General features: G+C 37.3%; 1 protein-coding gene across 2 annotated transcripts in view; it reads left to right on the plus strand.

The window, feature by feature from the left end:
- The first annotated feature begins 201 nt into the window (after positions 1-201).
- The window catches only part of Dek (DEK proto-oncogene), a 44726-nt gene continuing 21155 nt past the window's right edge, over positions 202-23772 (plus strand). Inside the window, exons 1-11 of one of the 2 annotated variants that reach the window (XM_059263026.1) lie at positions 202-259; positions 649-811; positions 4155-4256; positions 4496-4605; positions 6013-6107; positions 7004-7124; positions 8449-8637; positions 17503-17641; positions 17802-17950; positions 20925-20993; positions 21389-21611. In XM_059263026.1, coding sequence (XP_059119009.1) covers positions 658-811; positions 4155-4256; positions 4496-4605; positions 6013-6107; positions 7004-7124; positions 8449-8637; positions 17503-17641; positions 17802-17950; positions 20925-20993; positions 21389-21400 — 1140 coding nt within the window. In that variant the 5' untranslated portion in view covers positions 202-259; positions 649-657 and the 3' untranslated portion in view covers positions 21401-21611. Of the gene's footprint in view, positions 260-648; positions 812-4154; positions 4257-4495; positions 4606-6012; positions 6108-7003; positions 7125-8448; positions 8638-17502; positions 17642-17801; positions 17951-20924; positions 20994-21388; positions 21612-23772 lie in introns of those variants that run through there. The other variant, XM_059263025.1, reaches the window with a different exon arrangement.

Genomic DNA, 23772 nt, shown 5'->3' on the forward strand with positions numbered 1-23772 from the left:
GCCCCGCCCTCCGGCCGCCGCCCCGCCCTCCGGCCGCCGCCCCGCCCTCCGGCCGCCGCCCCGCCCCCGCCCGCCCGCCCGCGCGCGCCAACTCCCAGCGCCGCGCGCTGATTGGCCGGCGCATTCCCGCTCTGCTTCCCGAACCGCCATTTTGAAAATCTTGTTGATTCTGGAGAGCGGAGCGAGCGCGCGGCGGCGCGAGAACCTCGGCCCGCGCGCCTTCTACTCCTCAGCCGCGGCCTCCTCGTGCGCACCCGCGGTGAGGACGGCACCGGGGAGGCGCGGCTGCCGACCCCCGTGGCGTGGCGGTGCAGCGGCGGGGAGGGAGGGGACGCGGCCATTCGCACGGCGGCCCGACGCGGGGGAGGGGACGCGCGGCGAGGCGAGGCCAGGCTTGGCCGGACTGGCCTGGCCCGGCCCGGGGCGGCGCAGGCCGGACGGGAGCGCGCGCGGCGGACGGGCGGGCGGGCGGGGGGTAAGGGGGGGAGGGCGGCGCGTTTTCCCGCCTCGGGCATCCCCGGGGAGGCGGGTGGAGTGACAGACCGGAGTCGGCGACTTGGAAGGGAGCTTCCCCCTGGGCAGTCGCCACGGTCGTGCGGTGCGAGCGAGCGAGGGAACCGAAGCGTGCGGCTTCCTCCCCGCCCGCAGGCCCCCAGCATGTCGGCGGCGGCGGCCCCCGCTGCAGAGGGAGAGGACGCCCCGGCGCAGCCCGCGTCCGAGAAGGAGCCCGAAATGCCGGGCGCCAGGGACGAGAGTGAGGAGGAGGAGGAGGAGGAAGAGGACGACGACGAGGACGAGGAGGAAGAAAAAGGTGGGCAGGGACGCGTATCCCTCACGGGTGGATTTTTCTCATCAAAAGTTTCCCCCCCCCCCCCTTCCTCCCTTGGGAATGATTTTGCTTTTTTGGCGCTTACGGGAATCAAGTCGGAGTGGTTGATTTCACGCGATTGATACCGTGTATATTTGCTAACGATCAGTGGCAGAGAGTCTGGGTTTTTGTTTGTTTGTTTGTTTGAGTATCTGCCAGGGTTTCGATGCGAGTGTAGCTGAATTTTCGCGGTGTGCCATCAGAACACTTCGTCATCCGGCAGGAAGTTTGTAAGTCTGAGATCTGCCTTGTACACCGATGCCGTGTTGCTACGCGAGTGTTTTAATTGTGTTCATTTCATTCTGCAGCGTTTGCCTTTTGAAGTTACCCTAAGGTCCATAATGTAACCTAACACCACAGGTATTTTTGCTAATCCTGGAAATGTTTTCCTATCTTCCCCTGTATGTATCTGCTGATTTTTAAGTAAAGGTTCTTGTGGGAGCGTTTTCTTTGCCTAGGAATCACCCGTGAAAGCTGCTGCTGTTGGAGAAAGTAGTTTAAAACGGGAAAACTGAACTGAAAGTTAAAGCGAACCACAGCTGTCTCGGTTTTGGAGCTAATTCTGCTCAAAGGAAGGTGATAATAGTCACCATGTTTGACTAGAGGCTGAGCTGTGAAGCCAACCTAGAGAGGTGCAGGAGTATTTTTGTCAGTTATCCAGGGTGCTTGGTGCTGTCCCTTTACAGGTACACCAGTTTCCCCGAGACAGTCTCAGCTATTGGAAAATCCAAGGCACAGTCATTCACATTCACAGCTTTCAGTACTAGTCCAGTCCAGCTTGACTGTGCAGATGGCCACAGCTCAGCCAGACTAGAGAGCAGATCGCAGGGTTCAAGTGCTCTTCCCAAACTTACTTCTTTTTATAAACATAATACGGGCTAAGGGGACAAAGTATACTTTTTATTTGAAGTGGTACGTGCCCTAAGACCTTATGGGAGTGTGTCATTTAGGTACAGCACTGGCTTTAATTATAAATACTAATAAGAATTGTCTAAATTACTTTTAGGTTATTTATAAAATAGTAATTGAAAGCTGGCTGCAATATCAGTAGTGTTAAGACTTTCTTAACACTTGTACCCCTGATATTTTACTTTTTTGTCTTCCTAGGGAGGCAAAGTTGAGATACTAGAGATGGTGAGTTTCCTTGGGCAGAAAGAAATTGAGACGTTATGTAAATATACTATGAAAGGCCTAAGCAGTAATGTTTTGGAGGCTAACAATAACCCATAGAATCCTGGATTTTGTCGGTTTGCCCTTAACAGTTTCAGAACTAATTCATTATTATTACTCATTTTTCTCTTTTGAAGTATTTGGGATGCTGGAATTGTAATTTTTTTAATTCTACTTAGCCCAGAATCCTTAACCTTCAGTATAATGATGGAAAAGTGCATGACAGTGAGGTTACCGAGGTCTGTGAACTAAGGCATTTTTAGCAGACTTGGAGGGATTTGGGGAACAAGCTGATCTGGAACTGTGACTTTCAGGTTTTGTCTGTAGGGTTTGGGTGATGCTGTTATTCTCTAGAAAAATACAGAAATGAACAATCTTGGAAATGATTATGAGGTCTTTTGGATGTGTTTGGGTTTCTATAGGACATGGAGGAACTGTCCACAGCCAGGCATGCATTAGTTTGAAAGCTCTGCTCCAGGGTTGGACTAAGTAATTATTAGTTTGTAGATCCTGATCCAAAATCAAGTAAATGACTTAGATTAAGCAAGAGCAAATTGAGGATTATAGGAGCTGTTATAACATACTTAATTTTATCTTTCTCCATTCATTCTTCGCAACTTCTTATATCCCCAAATCTGAACTATCTTATAAAGCCTACACTAATGTTTTGATCCTTTTTCCTCCCTGACCCTAAAATAATCCTTCTTCAACTCACAAAACTTTAAGATTTATCTTTATTTCTATATATGAATGTTTTGCTTGCATGTATGTATGTACACCAAGTGCATGGCCTGGTGCCCTCAGAGGCCAGAAGGTGCCTGATCATCCCCTGGAAGTGGAGTTAGAGATGGTTGTGAGCTGCCATATGGTGCTGAGTATCAAACACTGGTCCTCTGAAAGAGCAGTGAGTGCTCCTAACTGCTGAGCCATGTCTCCAGTCCCTCACAAAGCATTTTGTGGTTTTTATTTGTTGTGTGTGGCAGGGATGGTGCATGTGAAGGTCAAAAGACAACTTGAGGGAATCAGTTATCTTTCACCATATTATTTCTTGGGCTTAGGCCTCTGAGGTGTTGGACTTGGGTCACCTGACTTGGCAGAAAGCACTTTTGCATGTCCAGCAATCTGGCCAGCCAGGCTCACAAATTTTATATTTGTTATCTTTTTCTCTTCCCAAAGCTGACTACTGAATCCAGGGACTTGAGCATTTCAGACAGTCTATCATTGAGCTATACCCTTATCCCTTATTTGTATTTTTCATAAAGCTCTTTTTATCATCTTTTACATTAAGTATAGTTTTCATTATACTAGTAGAAATTTCAAAAAATGTTTAATATCATTGTTTTGAGTATTACATTTTTGGACCTAATAGACATTCATTTGAATGAATGAGAGGACCTACAATAAAATATAGTTTGACTAGATTTCAATCAATAAGTAAGTAGTCTTTGATAAATGTAACAATGTTTCAAGCTTTATATATTATGTATTTCCTGGGTTTTTCTTAGAAGTCTAGACTAAACAGTATTTAACTTTGTCAGATTGACTCATGGCCATCATGAATGTAATTATCAAACTACAAAGTAATGTCCAGCCAGCTATCTTACAGCAGGTACCAAAGTACAGTTAGATAGGAGAAATATGCTCTAGTGTTTATAACACAGTAGGATGACTGTTTAAAATAATTTATTACATGTGTGTATGAAAAACTAGAAGAGTCCAAAGGACCACAAACAGAATGAAATACTAATCATTTTAATTAGTACATGTTAAATACATGTAAATACATTTCTCTTGTGTATCAAAAAGAAATAAGATTAGTGAAACTGATTTTTCATAAGTCAAATAACTAGATTTTAATAGTGATAAATGTAATTGGATAAGAGTTTTTGTTATTTTAAGCTGGGCGCTTGACAAACTTAAGTAAAATGTTACTCTTAAAAAATAAAAGCTTCCACAGTGTTTCATGTTTCATGTTATTTGCTTCTTAAATCATGCTCAGATGGAAAGTATGCTGTTGGGTATGGGAGATCTTTTTCCCCACCTGTTTATAAAGTTAACACATTATTTTAGCTTTTTGTTACTTAAGAAATTTTAAATTATTCAATTAATTCCTTAGAAAAGAGCCTCATTGTGGAAGGCAAGAGAGAAAAGAAGAAAGTAGAGAGATTGACAATGCAAGTGTCTTCCTTACAAAGAGAGCCATTTACAATTGAACAAGGTAAGTTTATTCTATATTTCTTTTTACAGTGAAAATGCTCGATTAGGCAAAAAAGTGATTAACAAATACTTGGTAATAGCAGCATACTTAGTGTTTAGGAAATAGTGATCTATTTTGGCATAATTTTAATTTTCCTTATTAGCACAAAGTTATACAAACTATGCTGTGGGAATGATTTTCATTAAACTAACTGAATATTAAAGGCCTGGGTATTTAATTATGTTTTTTTTTCCCCCTAGGGAAGGGTCAGAAACTATGTGAAATTGAAAGGATACATTTCTTTCTGAGTAAGAAAAAAACAGATGAACTTAGAAATCTACACAAACTGCTTTACAACAGACCAGGCACAGTAAGACGTTTGAAAACATCTTTATTATGTTTTTTGATACTTAATACATTTAAGATGCTGTATTATAGAGCCATAATTTTAATCCTGTAAGACTGTGATGATCAACTAGTTCAGTTTCTGTATACTACCAGTGAGTGAATTCAGACACGGACTGTTAAGTGGCATACTGTAGTAGCGTAGCTGGTTATGAACAAGGCAATACCTTGGGCTTTCTTTTGTTTTTCCTCCCAGCGAGGGATAGAGGAATAGTTCAGAGATAGATTTCTGATCTCCCATGCCCAAGGCTCTAAGTTGGGTCTCCAACAGCAGTGCCACCAAAACAAAAAAGGAAGTGAAGTATGCTCCAAATTGAAAATCTGAATTATATAATACAATCTATTGTGATTTTTTTTAACTGTATTAGAATAAATTTGTTTTTTATGTTCTGGCCATTCACAATAAATACTTCCTTGTAGTTGAAACACCCATAAAAGTAGGTGGGGGTTGTTTGCCAAGTGATATGTTATGTTGCACTAAATGTAACTACTTGAAAAGAAAGGGATTGTTTTGTTTGTTTGGGTGTTTTGCCTACATGTCTGTCTGTTGTGTGCTTGGTGCCTCAGGAGGTATTTGGATCCCCTGGGCTGGAGTTACAAATGGCTGTGAACTAGCCACTATATAGGTGCTGGAAATGGAACCTGGCTCCTCTGGCAGAACAGCCAGTGGTCTTAACGTTGAGCCATCTCTCCAGCCCATATAACTGTATTTGAAATCAGAAACTTTGCTTTGGGTTGTGTAAAACAAGTTAGATGTTCTTAAGGCTGTCTGAAGCATGGTCTAGTTTGTTTTCACATGTACTAACCTCAGCTCATACAACAATCTTAACTTACACATTTTCCTAACTAGTGAATGGCATTAACTTTTTGGAATAATTAAAATTATTTGCTTTTTAAAAAATAGAGTCATTGACTAGTAACTTTCTTTTTTTAAAAAAAAAAAAGATTTATTTATTTATTATGTATACAGCATGTATGAATGCAGGCCAGAAGAGGACACCAGATCTCATTACAGATGGTTGTGAGCCACCATGTGGTTGCTGGGAATTAAACTCAGGACCTCTGGAAGAGCAGTCAGTGCTCTTAACCTCTGAGCCATCTCTCCAGCCCCATAGTAACTTTCTATACCTACCTAAGGAACAATTATGGTAACTTGCTAGGTGAAAATACATTCAGATCCAAACTTTCCAAAGAATTTAGTTGTAGAATTTTTGTAATGTTAAAATATTAGTAGCAAATACTTTTCAGGTTTATTGAATAAATCAATATTTTAATTTGGAAGACAGATCTGAAAATAAAGACATTATCTTGGAATTTTTTTCATTTGTACATTACTGGATAGTAACATTAACAATAACAAAAATATTTTCAGGTTTCCTCATTAAAGAAGAATGTGGGTCAGTTCAGTGGCTTTCCATTTGAAAAAGGCAGTACCCAATATAAAAAGAAGGAAGAAATGCTGAAAAAGTAAGTTATTTTTGTAAATATTGATTGGTTGATATGCTGTAAGCTTACCTTTAGTGTTTAAAAATGAATACCTGCTCATTTTTAGTAGATTGCTAACTTTAATTTAGGTGTCAGAATTTGACAAGTCTTTCATAGCATCAACTTGGGTTATTTTTTATGTTCTAGTAAATAGTGACTTAAAACTCTTGAAAACTTTTAAATTTTCATTTTCCAGAAGATATAGGTAATCTCTCAGAATTCAAAGCTCATAAGGTTTGAAGGAAATGCAATAAAATGTATTTCTGTTCCCTGCTATTACGCTTCTTATTAATGTGTTTTAAACTTTCTTTGAAAATAATTTCTTTGATGAGAAATTGTTATTTTTTGATAATGCTAACAAAGTGACACACTCTTAGAACTTTTGTTTATTAAATGCCTATAGATAAAGAATTTAAATAGAAATGATTAGGTCTTCATTAAGACATTGTAATGCTGAATCACTAATCTAAACCATTTTCTCAAGTCCATGAATTTTTTAGTATTGGAAACTTATGTAATTTTCCAGTGAGTTTACTTAAACCATTGGTAAATCTTCATTTTCTTTTTTTCTTTTTTTCTTTCTTTCTCTTTTTTTTTTTTTTTTTCTTTAATTTTCCAGACCTGAGGTCCGAACCCAGGGCATTGTGCTTGCTAGGCAAGCACTCTACCACTGAGCTAAATCCCCAACCCCAAATATTCGTTTCTAATTAATGACTGTACACTGTGGTCAGGTGACTAAGAATAAGCTATAGGGAAATACTTGTAACTGCTATGGAAACAAACAGACCGATTTTGCTAGCTCTTACCTCTTTATAGCATGAAGAATACTTAAGAACTCGTGTGTAGTCACCTTGTTTTTTCCCTGCTTTTTGTTTCAGGTTTAGGAATGCGATGCTAAAGAGCATCTGTGAGGTTCTTGATTTAGAGAGATCAGGCGTGAACAGCAAACTAGTGAAGAGGATCTTGAATTTCTTAATGCATCCAAAGCCTTCCGGCAAAGTAAGGATTCGTTATTTACCATTTCAGTAAAATGGTTATTAACAGCCTTTCCTTTCTTTCTCTTACTAAAACAGTAATTTAACAACATAATTGTGTTGATAGCCAGTGATTTCAAATATATGCATTTCAAATATATGCCTTTCATTGACAGAACTGCAATGTTTTCATAATATAAATCAAATAACATATTGTCCTTCTAATCAAATATGACTAGTACAAGATTAAGAGAAGTAGTCAGGTGGCTGTAGTGGCAGTGCATGCCTTTAATCCCAGTATTTAAGAGACAGAGACAGGTGGATTTCCCAGTTCCAGGATAGCTAGGGCTGTTACAGAGAACTCCTGTCTCAAAAAAAGGGGAAGAAACAAAAGAAAAGTAGCTGGTGGTGATGCATATCTTTGATCCCACTTTAATCCTAGCACTGGGGAGGCAGAGGCAGGTGGGTCTCTGAGTTCAAGGCCAGCCTGGTCTACAGAGGGAGTTCCAGGACAGCTAAGGCTAACCAGAGAAACTCTGCCTCAAAAAAAAAAAAAAAACAACCCAGCAACAATAAAATTAAGAAAAATACCTAAATGTCACATAAGATACAAACCAGGGCTCCAGGGTTTTCTGTCTGGAAGGCATTGGAATAGGGAAATAGGTTGAGGAAATAATTATGTAGGGCTGTTACATAGTTTTTAAATTTTAGAATTTAGCAAATACTCCTAAGAAAGCGTTTAAAAATAAATTCATTGGCTGATCAAATTGTTTTCTTCATGTGATTAGAAATGGATATGGTTTAACTGAAGGTGTATAGCAAGTTACTTATTTCATGCCTGTTATTACTTTCACAATTAACTTACACAACATTTATTGCATACTGAAGGATGTAACTGAGAACTTGGCATTACTGAAAGAGTTGGTACAGTTCATTTATAAATGTAGGGTATAGAGTTGCTTATTAAGCTTTATTTCTCTATGCATAGTTTCTTCCACTCCTTTGATTCTTTAAAGCAAGAAGCTCCTAGTAATGGCATCTTTAGTGCTTATAAAAATGAAATAAATTAAGTCGAATTTCAAATACTGTCTTGATCAAATGTAAATACTACCTGAACTCATTACAATAAATACTTCTAGTCCTGTTTCAGAACCCTTTGCAAATGGTCTTGCCAGGTGTTTACAAGACAATTGAGAATACTGGTAATGTAGTTTTAGGTAGCCTGACACATTTAAAGATGGTTTCTCTAAGCCTGTAAATACTTTCTGACAGAATTTGAGTTGAGAATTATCAAAAGTTACTGTTAATAAGTTTGGTTTTTTTTGTTTGTTTGTTTTTTTTACATAAAGCCATTGCCAAAACCCAAAAAATCCTCAAGCAAAGGTAGTAAAAAGGAACGGAACAGTTCTGGAACAACAAGGAAGTCAAAGCAAACCAAATGTCCTGAAATTCTGTCAGATGAATCTAGTAGTGATGAAGATGAGAAGAAAAATAAGGAAGAGTCTTCAGAAGATGAAGAGAAAGAAAGTGAAGAGGAGGTAAAATGTATTTTTTTAACTATTGTTTTCTGTCAGAGAAATATTCTTGCTATATAAATAAGCAAATAGTTTGATGTCAGTTCTTTTGTTTTTGGGGACAGGGTTTCCCTGTGTAGTCCTGGCTATCCTGGAACTCTAGACCAGGCTGGCCTCAAATTCACATAGATCCACCTGTTTCTGCCTCCCAAGTGCTGGGATTAAAGGTACGCACCACCACTGACCAAAAATATCGGTTCCTTTTCATTGTGAAGCTACATAAATAATTGACCAGGCTTACATTCCCCCCATCAAACATTAAAGTTTGAAAACAGTTGAATTTGTGACCTAGATTTGAAGTGCACCTTGAGCAGGCTCTCACCATTTAGAGGAGAGGAATGGGAAAGGAAGCAGCAAAACAGTACACTCTAAACAGAAACACAGAGTAGTGTGTATTTTCTGTTTCAGCATTTATGTGTGGGTTTTTATCTACAAGTATGTCCTTGCACCACATACATTCTTGGTGCCTATAGCCGCCGGAAGATCACATCAGAATCCCCTGAAAACTGAAGTTTTGACAGTGAGCTCCCACCATGCTAGGAATTGAATTTGGATCCTCTGGAAGAGCATCCAGTGCTCTTAACCACTGAGCCATCTTTCCAGCCCATGGGACCACATTCTTAAGAGATTTTTTTTTTCATAGTATATTAATATTTTATAATTGACCTGAACTGATTTAATTTGATGCAAAAAAGTAAAGTGTTAAAGGTGGTCATTTTCCTCCAACTTTTTTGGAATTACTTAATGAGTAACAGCATTGAAGTTTATGTCACCTAAAAATGGAACATTTTCTGTTTGCAAATATTTGTAAAATGCTTCCAAAGTACATACTAGGTAGGAGGAAAACCGTTAATTAAGACATTAAGCTTTTGCTATCTCCTCAGTTAGGTCAGGGAAAGTAGGTATAGAAGGTGAACATTCCTGTTCTTAATGATGTTTAGTATGCCGTGTTTTATTGTTTTACTTTAGGGGTTAGAATTTATTCTATATATAGAAGTCTATAGGTTTGATTAATCCTGGATTGGCATTGTAGTCCAGATAATTCCTTGTGGGAAGCACCGCACAGTTGTAATAGCCAGAAATGTCTCTGAACACTAACAGATGTCTCTCATGTGGTCAAGAAAGGTGCTTTTTATCTACTGAACACCACAAAGTTAGAAGAATAAGGTAAATCATGGGCCTGGACCGTTGCTGAGTTGTTTAAGAGCTTGTATTGCTCTTGCAAAAGAACAGTTCCTGGTACCCAGGTTGAACTGCCCGTAACTCCAGCTCTAGAGGTTACAATATCCTCTTCTGGTTTCTGCAGGAACCTACACTCATCTACACATTCTCACACAGACACACGTGCATCCTATAATTAAAAATGTTTTTTTAAAAGATATGTAGTAAACTTGTTTTATATAAATATGTTGTTAGTATATATATTTGGCTTGAGATACTTAAAATTCATGCTCTGTTGCCCACAGAGGCCAGAAGAGGGTATTAGATCCCCTGGAATTGGAGTTATACATAGTTGTGAGCTGCTGTGTGGATACTGGGAATTAAACCTAGATCCCTTGGAAGAACAGCTCAGCCATCTCTCCAGCTCCTAATGTCAGAATATTAAAGGTGCTCATGAAACTAAGTATGAGTACTTTCATAATGTGAGAACTTTTTTTTTTTTTACAAATCTTATAGATGCTGCATACATTTAAAATTTTTTTTAGTTATATGCATATATATGTGTGTGTATGTATATATGAGTACAGTGTCTTCTGAGGCCAGAAGAGGGCATTAGATACCCTGAAGCTGGAGTTACAGGTGATTGTAAGACACCTAGCATGGGTGCTGGGAATTAAACTTGGGTCTTCTAAAAGAACAGCAAGCGCTCCTAACCATTATGCCATCCCTCCAACCTCTACTATATTGGTGTGGAAAGAAGATGAATAATCTGAACGCTCAGATTTTATGGTTTAATACCTAAGAGGAAAACGTTTGTTTATATGTACATACATAATTGTGACAGATTTGTGTATGGATGCCAGGGAGCAACCCTCAAGAGCCACTGCTCCCAAACCCTCATTTTGAGACAGGATCTCAGTATATAGCACTGACTAGCTGTAGACCACACTGGCCTTGAACTTACACCTCCCTTTACCCTCTAGTGTCCGTTTTTCCTTCTGAAACCTTCCCGCCTAGTTTCCCAGTGGTTAGATTAAAAAAAAGACTCCTCTTCCAGAGACCATTAATCATCATTAGCTCCTAAGAAAAGGATGGATGATGGGCTTTGTGGTCACCTCTACCCATGGTGAGAAGTTGGAGGGCCAGTCTTGTGAAGGTATTCATAGATGCTGTGTGTTCATGGTTGCAGTGGTAATGTCTTGTCTGGTTGGCTGTGTTTCATGACAACCATCCCCATCCTCCAGCTCTTGAATTCATTCTGTTCTTTCTTCCGTAATGTTCCCTGATCAGGCCTTGGGTGGGAGTTGACGCAGATGTCCCATTTAAGGGTGGGTGCTCATCCCTTTTTCTGTACTTTGACCAGATAAGACTCATTGCATTAACTGTTATCCTCTGCAAAAAGGAGCTTTTCTGCCCTAGGCTGAGAGCTGCAGTAATCTGGGTATAAGCACAAATATTTAACATGCAGTTTGACTACATGTTCATGTAGATAAACATTACTAATGTGTTCCTTCTGTGGGCCCAGGCCCTCTTCAGCTGTGGGCTCTTGACCAGGTTTTTACATTGTCAGGTATATGTTCCTTCCTGTGTTATGGGTTCATCAGACTGGTTCATCTGCAAAATAGTTTTGCCATCATTACATTAGTGGGCATATATTGCCTGACGAATTGGTAGTGTGGTGCACCTGTGTCTGTAGCAGAGTAATAGCTGATGTGTTTTCTCCCAGTAGTCTTCATATCTTCTGACAGTAAACATTAGCTGGTAGGGAGGTAGTGAGTTTCCAGTTCAGTCTAATCAGTTAATCATGATCACAGAGTTTAATGGTTTTATGTCTAAAGACAAGGAAGAACAAGCAACAGGCTGTCTTACGGTGTTTGCCTTTTTCCCTTGGAAGGGATACCTTTAACAAGAGGCTCTGTCTGTGACACTGACCAGAACGTTGTTCACTGTTTATGATACCAGAACGTTGTTCACTGTTTAGCTGTGAGCTATGATCCAGGTGTTAGTACTTCTCTTCTAGTGGCTGCTACACTGCTACACTGCAAATCTGATGTGGATTTACGTCTTTTTTGAAAGCTATATTACATTTCCTGACTTCATAGGAAAAAGACAGTCAAACGTGGGGTTGTTGTTCATTTAGACATTCTACAACTCAGAGAAACCTGCAGTTACAATTTTTGTCACATGGTCTTTTTAGTTGTTGAAAAAAATTTGATAGTGGTAGGATGTGGACATACATGTTTTGCTATTCCCTAATAATGCTTTTAGAAACTAAGAAACTTCAATTAGTTTTAGGAAATTACAAAACTGAGTAATCTATTTAAATCTTTCGTTGGAAATCAAAGTTGAAAGACCGCCCTGATAAAAATCCATGTACATTTCATCATTTTGTGAACTCTAACTAGAATTGTAAGTTTCTTTTTTCTTGTCATTCTGGGTTTTCTCAACCAAGTTAGAAGAATCCTGTATTTTAAGCTAATTTTTTATTTTGTTCATCTGTTCACCCAGTACAACCTTTCTGCTGTGAGGACAGAATTCTGGCTCTGTGACAGGCGTCTTTTTTGGTGACCCTCCTTCAAGAGCCCTGCTGCCTATAACAGATAGGTAAGCCCTGTTCTCACAAGATTTTTGGGTTTTTGGCAAAAAGTGCTTGTGCCATTTTTCAATTCTACATGGAAAATCCTTTTCAAATTTTTGAAAATTTGTTATTATTCTTAATCCTTTGGGTTGGAGAGATAGTTCAGCCATCAGGAGCATTTGCTGCTCTTCTAGAGAACTCCAGTTCAGATCCCAATACTACACATGTCAGGCAGCTGACACCATACCTGTAACTCCAGCTCCAGGGATCAGATACCATCTTCTGGCCTCGGGGTACCCCGTATATATATATACACACACACACACACACACACACACACACACACACAATCTAAGAAGAAAAGTTAGTCTGGAAACAAGCTCTTTCTGTATTTTTTTCCCCTTTGAAACTTGCTATTTAATTTTTTTCACATTCATTTTGTAAAACAACCCAGTCTTAACATCTGTTTTATTAAATTATAAAGGTGTCTGTTAAGAATCTTTCATAGCTAGGTGTGATGGCACACGCCTTTAATACCAGTACTTGGGAGGCAGAGGCAGGTGGATTGCTGTGAATTTTAGGCCATCCTAGTCTACAGAGGGAGTTCCAGAACAGCCAAGATTACACAGAGAAACCCTGTCTCAAAACAAGACAACAAAAAAAAGAATCTTTCACATCTTAAATTTCATTAATTCTTAACTCTTGTTTGTCTTTCGAGGAATAAGAGGTTTGCTTTCATTTATATAGTTTTAGCATTATTGTGATCCTTTTTTATTTTTTTTTCTTAAAGTGTTTAACAGCCTCCCTAGTTTTGCGGATTGCAAGAGTACTTAACTCTTGATGGTTTGATACAATAGTCTTTTCTTCCCTTTCTCAACTATACAGTCTATACATATAAATTACACCAGAACAGTAATGTTACAAATCAAGAGGCATGGCTAAGAGGCTATATATGGCTTAGCAAGATGACTAAAAAATTGAACTTTAGGATTGGTAGAAATTTTTAAAGTTTATCTAATTTTTAAAACTTTAATAATTATATAGCAATTAATTAACACTAGTTTTAAGCTCTGTAGTAGTGATTAAGACATTATTAACAGTCTTTTGCCATATATACCCTTATATATTTTAGTGAGTGAGAGGGTTAGCCACATATTATTAAGAGGAAAAGGGGTATAGTCAAATGTAACTTAAGGAATGAATGAGCCAATACACATCTGTTTTTAGTACTGCTTTCTACAATAGAAAAAGATCTATATTCAGCATATAGCAAATAGGCTGTGATATACCACTTAGTTTGTTACTATAACTTAGTTACACAGTTTCATCCCTAGCTTAAAGGAACACATAGGTGAGTGGGTTTTATTCTTCCAAGAACTAATATAGGTCACATTTGCTTCTTAGTAGCTTTAGGGTGCTTCCTCACTTTACTACTGCATTTCCTCATTTATAATGAGTTAAGGAATTTGGTGTGATTTTTGTTTTGTTTTGTTTTGTTTTGAGCATGAGATTGTGTGGGTGCAGCATTATGAAAATGCATTTTTCTTTTCTCTTGAACTTTCCCCGACCCCCAAACTTACAAGGACCAAGTCCTACAAACAGTACAGAGTTGAACATAAGGAAAGTGGCCACTATAAACTATAAACCTCTAATAACTTGCTGGCTTGGGGACCATTAGAGCTAATAAGGGCAGTCAGTGTCTATTCTAGATATTGTCAGATCTTCCCATAAGTTTGCAGTATAGCATGGAAACAGATGTGTAGATGACTGTTTAATAAACAGTATGTATGGTTTTGTTGCATTTTATACAGCTTATCCTCAATCACTGTATAAATAATATAGCTAATCAGACCTACAGTGTCTATAAGGCATTGTTTTTATGTAATTATAAAGTGTTACCCTAACTGCACAGAGATGGAAATAAATGGGAAAAGTGTTAAAATAAACATAATGGGGCCATTCTTCTCTCCATTTTTACTAATAAGGAAAGAGGACTGGAAAGGGTAAGAGATCTGTTTGAGAAGGCAAAATTAGCAGTGAAATCGGGATTTAAAATAAAGCTTACAATCAAGCCCATGTTCTTACTCACTTCTGTACTGTATCTTCAACCTCATTTATAATGAGTTAAGGAATTTGGTTTGATTTTTATTTGTTTTGAGCACGAGATTGTGTGGATGCAGCATTATGAAACTACATTTTTCTTTCCTCTTGAACTTTCCCCAACCCCCAAGCTTTGGGAGACTGGGATTAATGACTTACAGGCCAATATTGTGGGAATGTGAAGGAATCAAATTGATAGCATTGTGAGATGTTTAAGGGGTTGATCCTTTAGCTGGCTTTAGATTCTTAAGATTTTCATAAGGATTGAAAGTTAGTGTAAAATTTAAATAGGTGTGGTTAACTTGCCTTCTCAGCTGTCCCACTGTTTATCTTTACCTCCAAATACCAGTGACCTTCATTTGCCTTAACTTCTAAAACTGTGTCCATTGTTTCCCAAAACTGAGATGTTTGAAATGCTCGTCTTTTCCAGAATCACCTGTACCTAATAACTTCATTTTCAGAATAGGTGAAATGATTCTTAACATTTGTAGAGCTAAAGACAGGATGTGAGTTCATCAGCAATTTTACTGTGCCCAAGATGTTGGGTAACCAACTAAGTTGGAGCTTATTGGTTCACTGTTCAGTTTTCAGTATTTCCTCAGTCATCAAGTCTAAATCAGTTTCTATCTGAAGTGTGTCACAAAAAATTCACAACTGATTAATGAAAATGAGTGAAACCAACTATAAACTTAAGAGAATTAAGATGTTTGTGAGTCAAGTCATGTCTACCATAATGTGATAAAGTAAGTGATGTGTCAGGGTTAGTGAGGTGTCACTTTTATAATTTCCATTCTGTAATAGATAACCTTGCTTTTAAAGACTATTTACAACATCCAATTTTAGGGGAAATTGGTTTGCATACTGGAGGAACTTCTCAATCACAAAAGGAAGCACTTGGTAGCAATAGTGGATGATATTGTTTCCTACGTGCCAGGAGGCATCATTAAAAGTGTTTTCACAAGCTGTACACTAAACCCCCACAAAGACTTAGATTGGTTCCTTTATTTGTTAAGTGGGGAAAGTAGGGCCTGGAGATGAACTAAGGCAAGCAGCTCGCCTCAAGACCCTGCACTCTGAACTATAATTTATCTTGTTCTGTAGTATTTGTGTGGTATGATTGCGCTCTTGTAGAAGTTTTGGTAATCAACAGTAGGCTAGTTGTCTTTTTTAAAAGCCGCGGAATGTTATCCTTTCTAGAAGATGGTGTTAGTATAGAAAGATGTATATGTTTGTCCAGAAGGAACATTTTTTAAGAGTGGCTTCATTTCCTCCCCTACTCCCTTATCACCACAGATGTTTATACTTTATCAAACCACTAACTTGTACCAGTTAATAGGTTTAATATTAATCATATTGTGTATGCCTTCTAAAAGCTTAATCATAAACTTAGATGGCCCTGGAAATGTTCTAAATACCTAATGTAATGCGATTGAGTAACAGTGCAGTGTGTTGTTTCTATTGCTTACTTTTCACAACCATTTGGGCAGTATAGTTTCTTTTTTTTTTTTTTTTTTTTTGGTTTTTCGAGACAGGGTTTCTCTGTGTAGCTTTGCGCCTTTCCTGGGACTCACTTGGTAGTCCAGGCTGGCCTCGAACTCACAGAGATCCGCCTGGCTCTGCCTCCCGAGTGCTGGGATTAAAGGCGTGCGCCACCACTGCCCGGCTGGGCAGTATAGTTTCTTATACTTAAAAGTCCAGGTTTTATTAGCCTTTGACTGAAGAGTAATACTGAATATTTGATTCTGTGTAATAAGAGTATTGATACAACAGCTGAACCTTTATTATTCCCTTTAAGAGCCTACTGCAGTTTATATGAACTAGGTGGGCATCTAATTAAAAAACATTAGTTTAAGTTAGTCATGGGAAAACTAATACTAGTCATTGGTACTGCTTGGTAAAGCTCCCATATTTTATCAGCTTCTTAATACCACTTATGTACTGGTAGTAGCTGGCAAACTAGAAAGGTTTGCTAGTGCCCAGCCAACAGAATATTACTGAGTTAATACAGGGTGAATCTAGGTTTATATAGATATTTGCAATGGTAATATAACAAGGAAAAGACACACTAAAAATTAAATTAACTCCACTTAGCTATAATAGTCTGAGTCTTCCTAGATTTTAAACAAATTGATATGAAGGACAGATTGAACACAGTATTTGTCTTTAAGAGTTAAGTGAGCTGTAACATACCTGTAATGTAAGGCTCTAGTGGCCAAGACAGAAAGCATTTAAGACTGGTCTTGGTATGTATTGTAGCAGTATCTCACAAACAACAAAAAGCTGATAGTGATGATGTAACTCCAAAATCAAGAGTGTAAAACATTCTCTGTCTGGCTATTTGTGATAGTTTCAATGTATAAAGAGAAATTATCTTAGGTTCTTTTGTAATGTGGAATACTTTGCTTTGGGAATATTAATTAAATGAAGAATTAATTCTTCCTAGTTTCAGAGACTTTAGTTGAAGTAAAGTACTTATAAGCTATAATTTGGACACTGTAATTTATGTCCAGCATTTAGCTTTTGTTGAATCTGTATATTGGTGCTTAAGAGCATGTGCTCTGGAGTCGGGTCTATGTTTGAGTCTTAGCTTGTAGTAATATGATTATGAACAAGATGACTTCACTGAGTCTGTTTCTTCATATATTCACAAATTTTTACTGAACAACTGCTGTGTACTAGGACCTATTAGAAGTTATGGGTTTATCAGTGAACACAAGGAATAAAAGCTTGTCTCTCTCTAGTTTGGTTTTAGTTGGGGAAGAGAGTAGGAGACAGTAAATAGTATTTATATTTTGAATTATATGTCAGCCCCAATTAAATGCGATAATGTAGATGACTTCTTTACATTGAAATAAAGTGTTAGGGCACAATTCCTCTCAACAGTTGATAATTAGTGATATTTAAGCTGTGATAGCTAGTGTTTACTGTAAGAAAGCAGAGGGAAGAACAGTAGTGACTCATCCATGTATGTGCTTTCTTTTCCTTTCTAGCAACCACCAAAAAAGACATCTAAAAAAGAAAAAGCAAAACAGAAAGCTGCTGCTAAAAGTAAAAAGTCTGTAAAAAGTGCTAATGTTAAGAAGGCAGATAGCAGCACCACCAAGAAGAATCAAAACAGTTCCAAAAAAGGTACATTAGAAATGATGACAGCAATTGTTAGGTACACTACATGCATGTACATGTTTAAGTATGTAGAATACAGTAAACTGCAAAGAAAACTTAAAACCTTCCCTGTGTCTTACACCTTGGTATGCAAAAAATTATTCACACTTGGTATCTTAACTTTTAGAATCTGAATCTGAAGATAGTTCTGATGATGAACCATTAATTAAAAAATTGAAAAAACCACCTACAGATGAAGAGTTAAAGGAAACAGTGAAGAAATTACTGGCTGATGCTAACTTGGAGGAAGTCACAATGAAGCAGATTTGCAAAGAGGTAATTGGGGGCATGTGTTCTAGTTATTACCCTCTGACTTTGGAGTTTTTCACTCATTTAATTTGAAACTGTTAGTACATCTTTTTGTGTATTCATTCAGAGAGTACTGATTAAATTACATTTCAGATCCTCTTGTGGGTACTGTAGTAATCGTAAAATAGTCACGCATCTCTGACCTAAACATTTTTATAAATAGTCAATAAAATTAAAATGATAGGCTTTACAACACAGACTTCCTGGTGTGGAAACTTAGTGATGCATCATTAGCTTGTATTGGTTTCAAGAGAATCTTAGGAGTCACCTTACTCTCTTCTTAGTGTGCTGAAGACTGTGCCAGAAAATTAACTTAAATTTCTCTGGAATTCTTTTAATGCATGCATCTCTGGAAATAAAATGTGTTAGTCCTGAATGAGTCATTGTCCATATTGTAGGTATATTTGGAGATTTAAAAATCTAGTTTTTTTTTTTGATTAAATAAAGGTTAATTTGAAATACACCAAAGGTAAAATAGTCTATGCTTTTATTGAATTTATTTTTTTTTAATTTATTAGACATTCAACTGAGCCTTTACTACATGCCAAGCTAAGACTAGGTGTTAAGAGAGAAAGCAGGGAAGTCATTACTTGTCTTTAAATATGCCTGCTGTTAGTGAGGTAGAGAAAAATATTCCAGCAGAGGGCTGTGTGTACAAACTGTTGGAACACTTCGGTAGGAGTACAGCACCACAGAACAAACATTCCTACCTGGGAATGGGGGCCAGGGCTTGAAAGAATATGGAAAAGCATCTAGAATTATTCACTGAGTCCCAAAATACTAGAATAATAATAAGTAAATTAAATAATAGAATAACAAAATAATAAACCTTTTCTCTACAGCAGTGGTTCTCGACCTTCCTCATGCTTCGACCCTTTATTTAATATACTTCATGTTGTGACGCCCAGCCATAAAATTATTTTTGTTGCTACTTCCTAACTACAATTTTGCTATGAATTATAATGTTTTCTGATGGTCTTAGGTGATTAGTGTGAAAGGGTCATTCAACTCCCAGGTTAAGAACCACTGCTTTATTGTTGAACAATGATATAGTCACTGAAATAATGACTGTAAGAAGCAGTCATTTGGGGAGGGGAGGGGAGGACGGAAGAGAGGGGGATCTGTGGTTGGTATATAAAAGGAATAAAAAATCTCTTGATTAAAAAAATAAAAGAAAAAAAGCAATTTATCTCAAAACTAGGATTTCAAGGAAGTCTTTGAAGTAAAGAGAGAACTAGAGTTTTGAAAATCTGTAGATGCCTTGGAACCAACTTCAATGTTCTCAAAACTAAGGGGATTGAGAATCTGGGTAGAATACTGAGATAGTTGAAAGGGTTGTAACATAATAGTTACTGTTGTTTGTTTTGAGACAGGGTCTCCCTGTGTAAACCAGGCTGGACCCTAACTCAGAGATCTGCCTGCCTCTGCCTTCTAAGTACTAGGATTAAAAGTGTATATATAGTACTCCAGGCTTGATAGTTACATTATTTAAAGTTACACTACAAACATCAAAAAAGGTCGATCTTACAAAAGATGATAGAGGCAGAAAAGCAACAGTATGAGACTGGGGGTACTTGGTGGCCCAGTGATAGGACACTCATTACTAACATGCACAGGACACAAGCCATGGGACTGCCTTACCTCATCACAAATAAGCCTAATCAAAGGCTTCTTCGTTGTGGGTGCTACCAATCCCAGGTAGCACTGATCATAATTGAGACTAGAACAGATAGGATAGTTTAAAAGATGTTATTTTAGATACTTTGAGAATGGAGTTCTTGGAACATGCAAATGAACCCTGGTTCTCCACTTTAGGAGAGATATAAGAATTGTAAACATTGAAGGGGCCTTTTATCAGACACAGAAATTAGAAGGAAATAAGTTTTGCTTATTAGAATGAACAGAGCACTATAGAGATTGACAGTTTTCATTGGTAGCAAAGAAGGCAAAACAAGTACTACTTGTGTTTAAATTGTAACCGCTTCTTTAAAAGGACTTTTCAGAGTGTATTGAAATTTAGATTGCACGTACCCTTTAATCTAGCTATTCCATTTCAAGGTTTTTCCTTAAAGGCATAGTTGTATGATGCTGATAGTGTTCATTCAGCTTGTCTATAAATACTGAAAAACCAGAAGCTGCGTAAATGACCATCAGTAAGGAAATGAGTAGTACAACTTAATATATTAAGGGGTTGTAGTTAGTTGCAGTGACATAAATGGGGATTGGTTTGCAAAGACAGGCCATCTATTAGGTCATCTTTATCATCATGTTGCATTTTGTGAATAAAGTTTTATAATGCAGCTACACCTATTCGTATTGGTAGTATACCTACTTATATGAATATATCTATCTCATACATCTGCACAGTTGCGTAGTTGTAACAGAAGACTGTGACTAGCAAAGCCCCAAACATTTTCTTGCTTGTCCATTTATAGTAAAAGTTTTATAGGCCCTAAATGAGGGTAAGAGTTCAGCTGCAGGGTACTTGCAGACTTCCAGTATGAGTTCAGACTGGAAGATAAGCAATAATAGATTTGAGACTTAAAGTTGAGGGCAAGTTAGTTTAAATTCTAGGAGTAAAGCACTCATGAGACTATTTGGATTTTCATGATTTAATTAAGAGGATTGAGTATAATAGAGGTTGGAGTTCAAACTTTAGAATCCTAAGCAGAATATTGGGTGCTATGGAGACTAGGACATCTAAAAGATACTCCACAAGTAGCCTGCCAATATTTCCTACCTGTGTTTTTGATTCAGTACTACTTTGAAGTTGTAAAGCACTAAGAATGTCTGTTGACTTTATTGCTTTGAATACAGTATTATTAAATGTCATTTGCAGGTGCAAGTCTGTAGTGAACCAGAGAACATTTAAAATCTACATGTTTACTTTTGATTCAAAGACAGTATTACAGACTTTTAAATCTGCTTTTAATGTTTTTAGGTATATGAAAATTATCCTGCTTATGATTTAACTGAGAGGAAAGATTTCATTAAAACAACTGTAAAAGAGGTAAATATTTTCCTTTTTCCTACTTGATCACTTGGCATAGAAACCAAAAGTTTATCAAATAATTGCATTTTTTTAAAACTCTTCATTTCAGTGAAAAATCACAATTTGATGCCCCAGGGTTGTTAATAAACATAGAATGAGGAACTATATTTAGTAAGTTTGAACAGTTTTGATAGAACCTTAGCTTAGATTAAGATAGGTTCATAGTGCACATGGTAGCTTTGTATCTCTGAGGTACTTACTAGCTTCAGGGTAAGTCACTCCAAGGCCCAAGGTCAGCAGTAACCACTGTTTCATATTTAGCTCACCTGATTTGATGCGAGTAAGATTTTATGATGTATGCATACTTGATTTTGTGTTGGGTATGGTAAAGCGGTTTTCTTTTTTTATTGCAGCTAATCTCTTAAGCTAGAGGACAGATGGCTTGTTCTAAGATTTGAAGATACGATTTATACCAGCAAAGAGAATGTATTTTCTTTTTTAAGTCTATTGTTGGTAGAACTCGCTGCTGACCCTTTTGAGTGTTACATATATTTGAGCTTGCTGTTTTAAATTGCATTTCCTTGCAGTTTTCAGTTTAAAGTCTTGCATGGCAGTAAATGTTCCTTGCTTTTTATAGTTGTACGTTTTGGATTTCTTTATTGTAAGGTCATAGATTTCTGAACTGTTGTGAATTTTAGTGCACTTAATGTTAGCTTGACACTTTTAATTGAAGCAAAAACTATATAACTATAACCAGCATTTATACGTGCAGAGACTATTGCAGTATTTAGTATATGAGATATTTTGAATACACCTTCTGTCAGTGTGAAAATGTAGTGGCAGTTTCTTCATCATATTAGAGCACAGCTGTTCAGATGACCGAGTTGGAACTTTTCATGCATGCGTATATATGTCAGGTTGTCAGCATGACAGAAGTGACAGATGTTATTTTTGTATTTTTAAAAACCAATTTGTTGTATATAATTTTTTTTAATTTCTTTTGTGCAGATCAATTTTTAAACTCATGTAGGTAGATGTCTTGTAACTAAAGAATGTCAGTGTTCAGCCAGGCAGCATAACAGAGCAGTTAGTTCAGTGTTGCAGCACTGAAGGACTGTCCAGTTCTGCTTTGCCCTGAAAGTGTCATCAATTTTTGTGGTATGTTAAAAGTGTCATAGAAATTTTATATTGAGGATAAACCAAAATCAACACATCAGAGTTTCAAAAACTGGGGAAGGGTGAGCACACTTGTAGTAACTAAACTTTGACCATATAAATATTAGATACCTGACTTCCTTCATAATTATGATTGAAAGTATCATCAGATGTAATGCCAGAAGATAGTATAAAAGTATCAGATGGTAATGCCGGCAATGTAGGTATCTTTGAAAGTATTTCTCAAAAACCATACATTAAATTTCTTTGAAGTAAGTATTATGGAATCAAGGCTGTTTGATTTTAAATTTTGGTCAATCAAGATTTTTAGGTGATAAACATGGACTGTCCCTGAATTTAAATTTTGTCTTTTGACTGTCCTGATAAATTATTTCTGAATTATAAAAATAAGCTGCTTGACAATTGATGTACCAACTGAGTGTTTAATTTTCATATCGTAAATCAAATATATTAAAATAATGTTGAGCATTAACAGGTATTTTCACATACTCAACTTTAGTATGCTTAGAGTGAAATGGAGGAAGTAACTAAATGGGGACTAAAAATTGGCCTTTACTTTTAAATAATTTGTTATAAATTTTGGCAATAAAGATAAATTGATGTTTTAAATGTCTTGTATTTAGTCTTTCAATTTATTTGTTTTCGTGTTATTCTTTGGGGTGTGGGAGGATTAGTCCCTAATTCTGTGACTTGGAGTTCTTCAGTAATAACTGACCACTTTTTTTGTTTTTTTGGGTTTTTTTTCCCGAGACAAGGTTTCTCTGTGTAACTTTGGAGCCTGTCCTGGATCTCGCTTTGTAGACCAGGCTGGCCTCAAACTCACAGAGATCCACCTGGCTCTGCCTCCCGAGTGCTGGGATTAAAGGCTTGTACCACCACCACCCGGCTAACTGACCACTTTTGAAGTGACTGTTTACTATTAAAGAAATGGAAACAGGTAATAAGTACTCATGACCAAAAGTTTAAAAGAATTGGAAATAAAGTTGACAGAGTGATGCTATAACCATTTATTAAAGGTATTTGCAAAAGTCCTTATGTAGTTTTACATAACCAATTATTCATGATGTGTAGTTATCGCTGTAAGTATACAGTTCTCATTAACAAATAAAATTTTTGTTTGTTTGTTTGTTGGAGACAGGGTTTCTCTGTGAAACAGCCCTTGCTGTCCTGGAACTTACTGTGTAGACCAGGCTGGCCTTGAACTCACAGAGATCTGCCTGCCTCTGCCTCTTGAGTGCTGGGATTAAAGGTGTACGCCACCACTGCCCAGCTCTCATTAACAGAAATCTTAGAGGTTGAAAAATATAGCAACTCAAAAGTACCATAGTTCCTGTAGAACAAAATAGGAAATTTTGTCACTTAAAACAGGGAGGAAATTAAATACACATTTATACGAAATGGCATAATACAAGCTCAAGTGTCTAGAAACTAAATAACTTAGACTGAAATTTTTTAACATTTTGCATTTATCACTTCACATACACTAAACACTTTAATTACTTACACTTTAAAGCAGAATACTTCCCTTATCAGTACCAATGAGTCTCAACAAATAACCTCTAAGTACAGTGAGTAATTAACTTTTAAATATGTAGTCACTGGCTTGTGTCATACTCTGACG

Source organism: Peromyscus eremicus, chromosome 5 (genome assembly GCF_949786415.1).
Source record: "Peromyscus eremicus chromosome 5, PerEre_H2_v1, whole genome shotgun sequence".
Lineage (NCBI taxonomy): Eukaryota > Metazoa > Chordata > Mammalia > Rodentia > Cricetidae > Peromyscus > Peromyscus eremicus.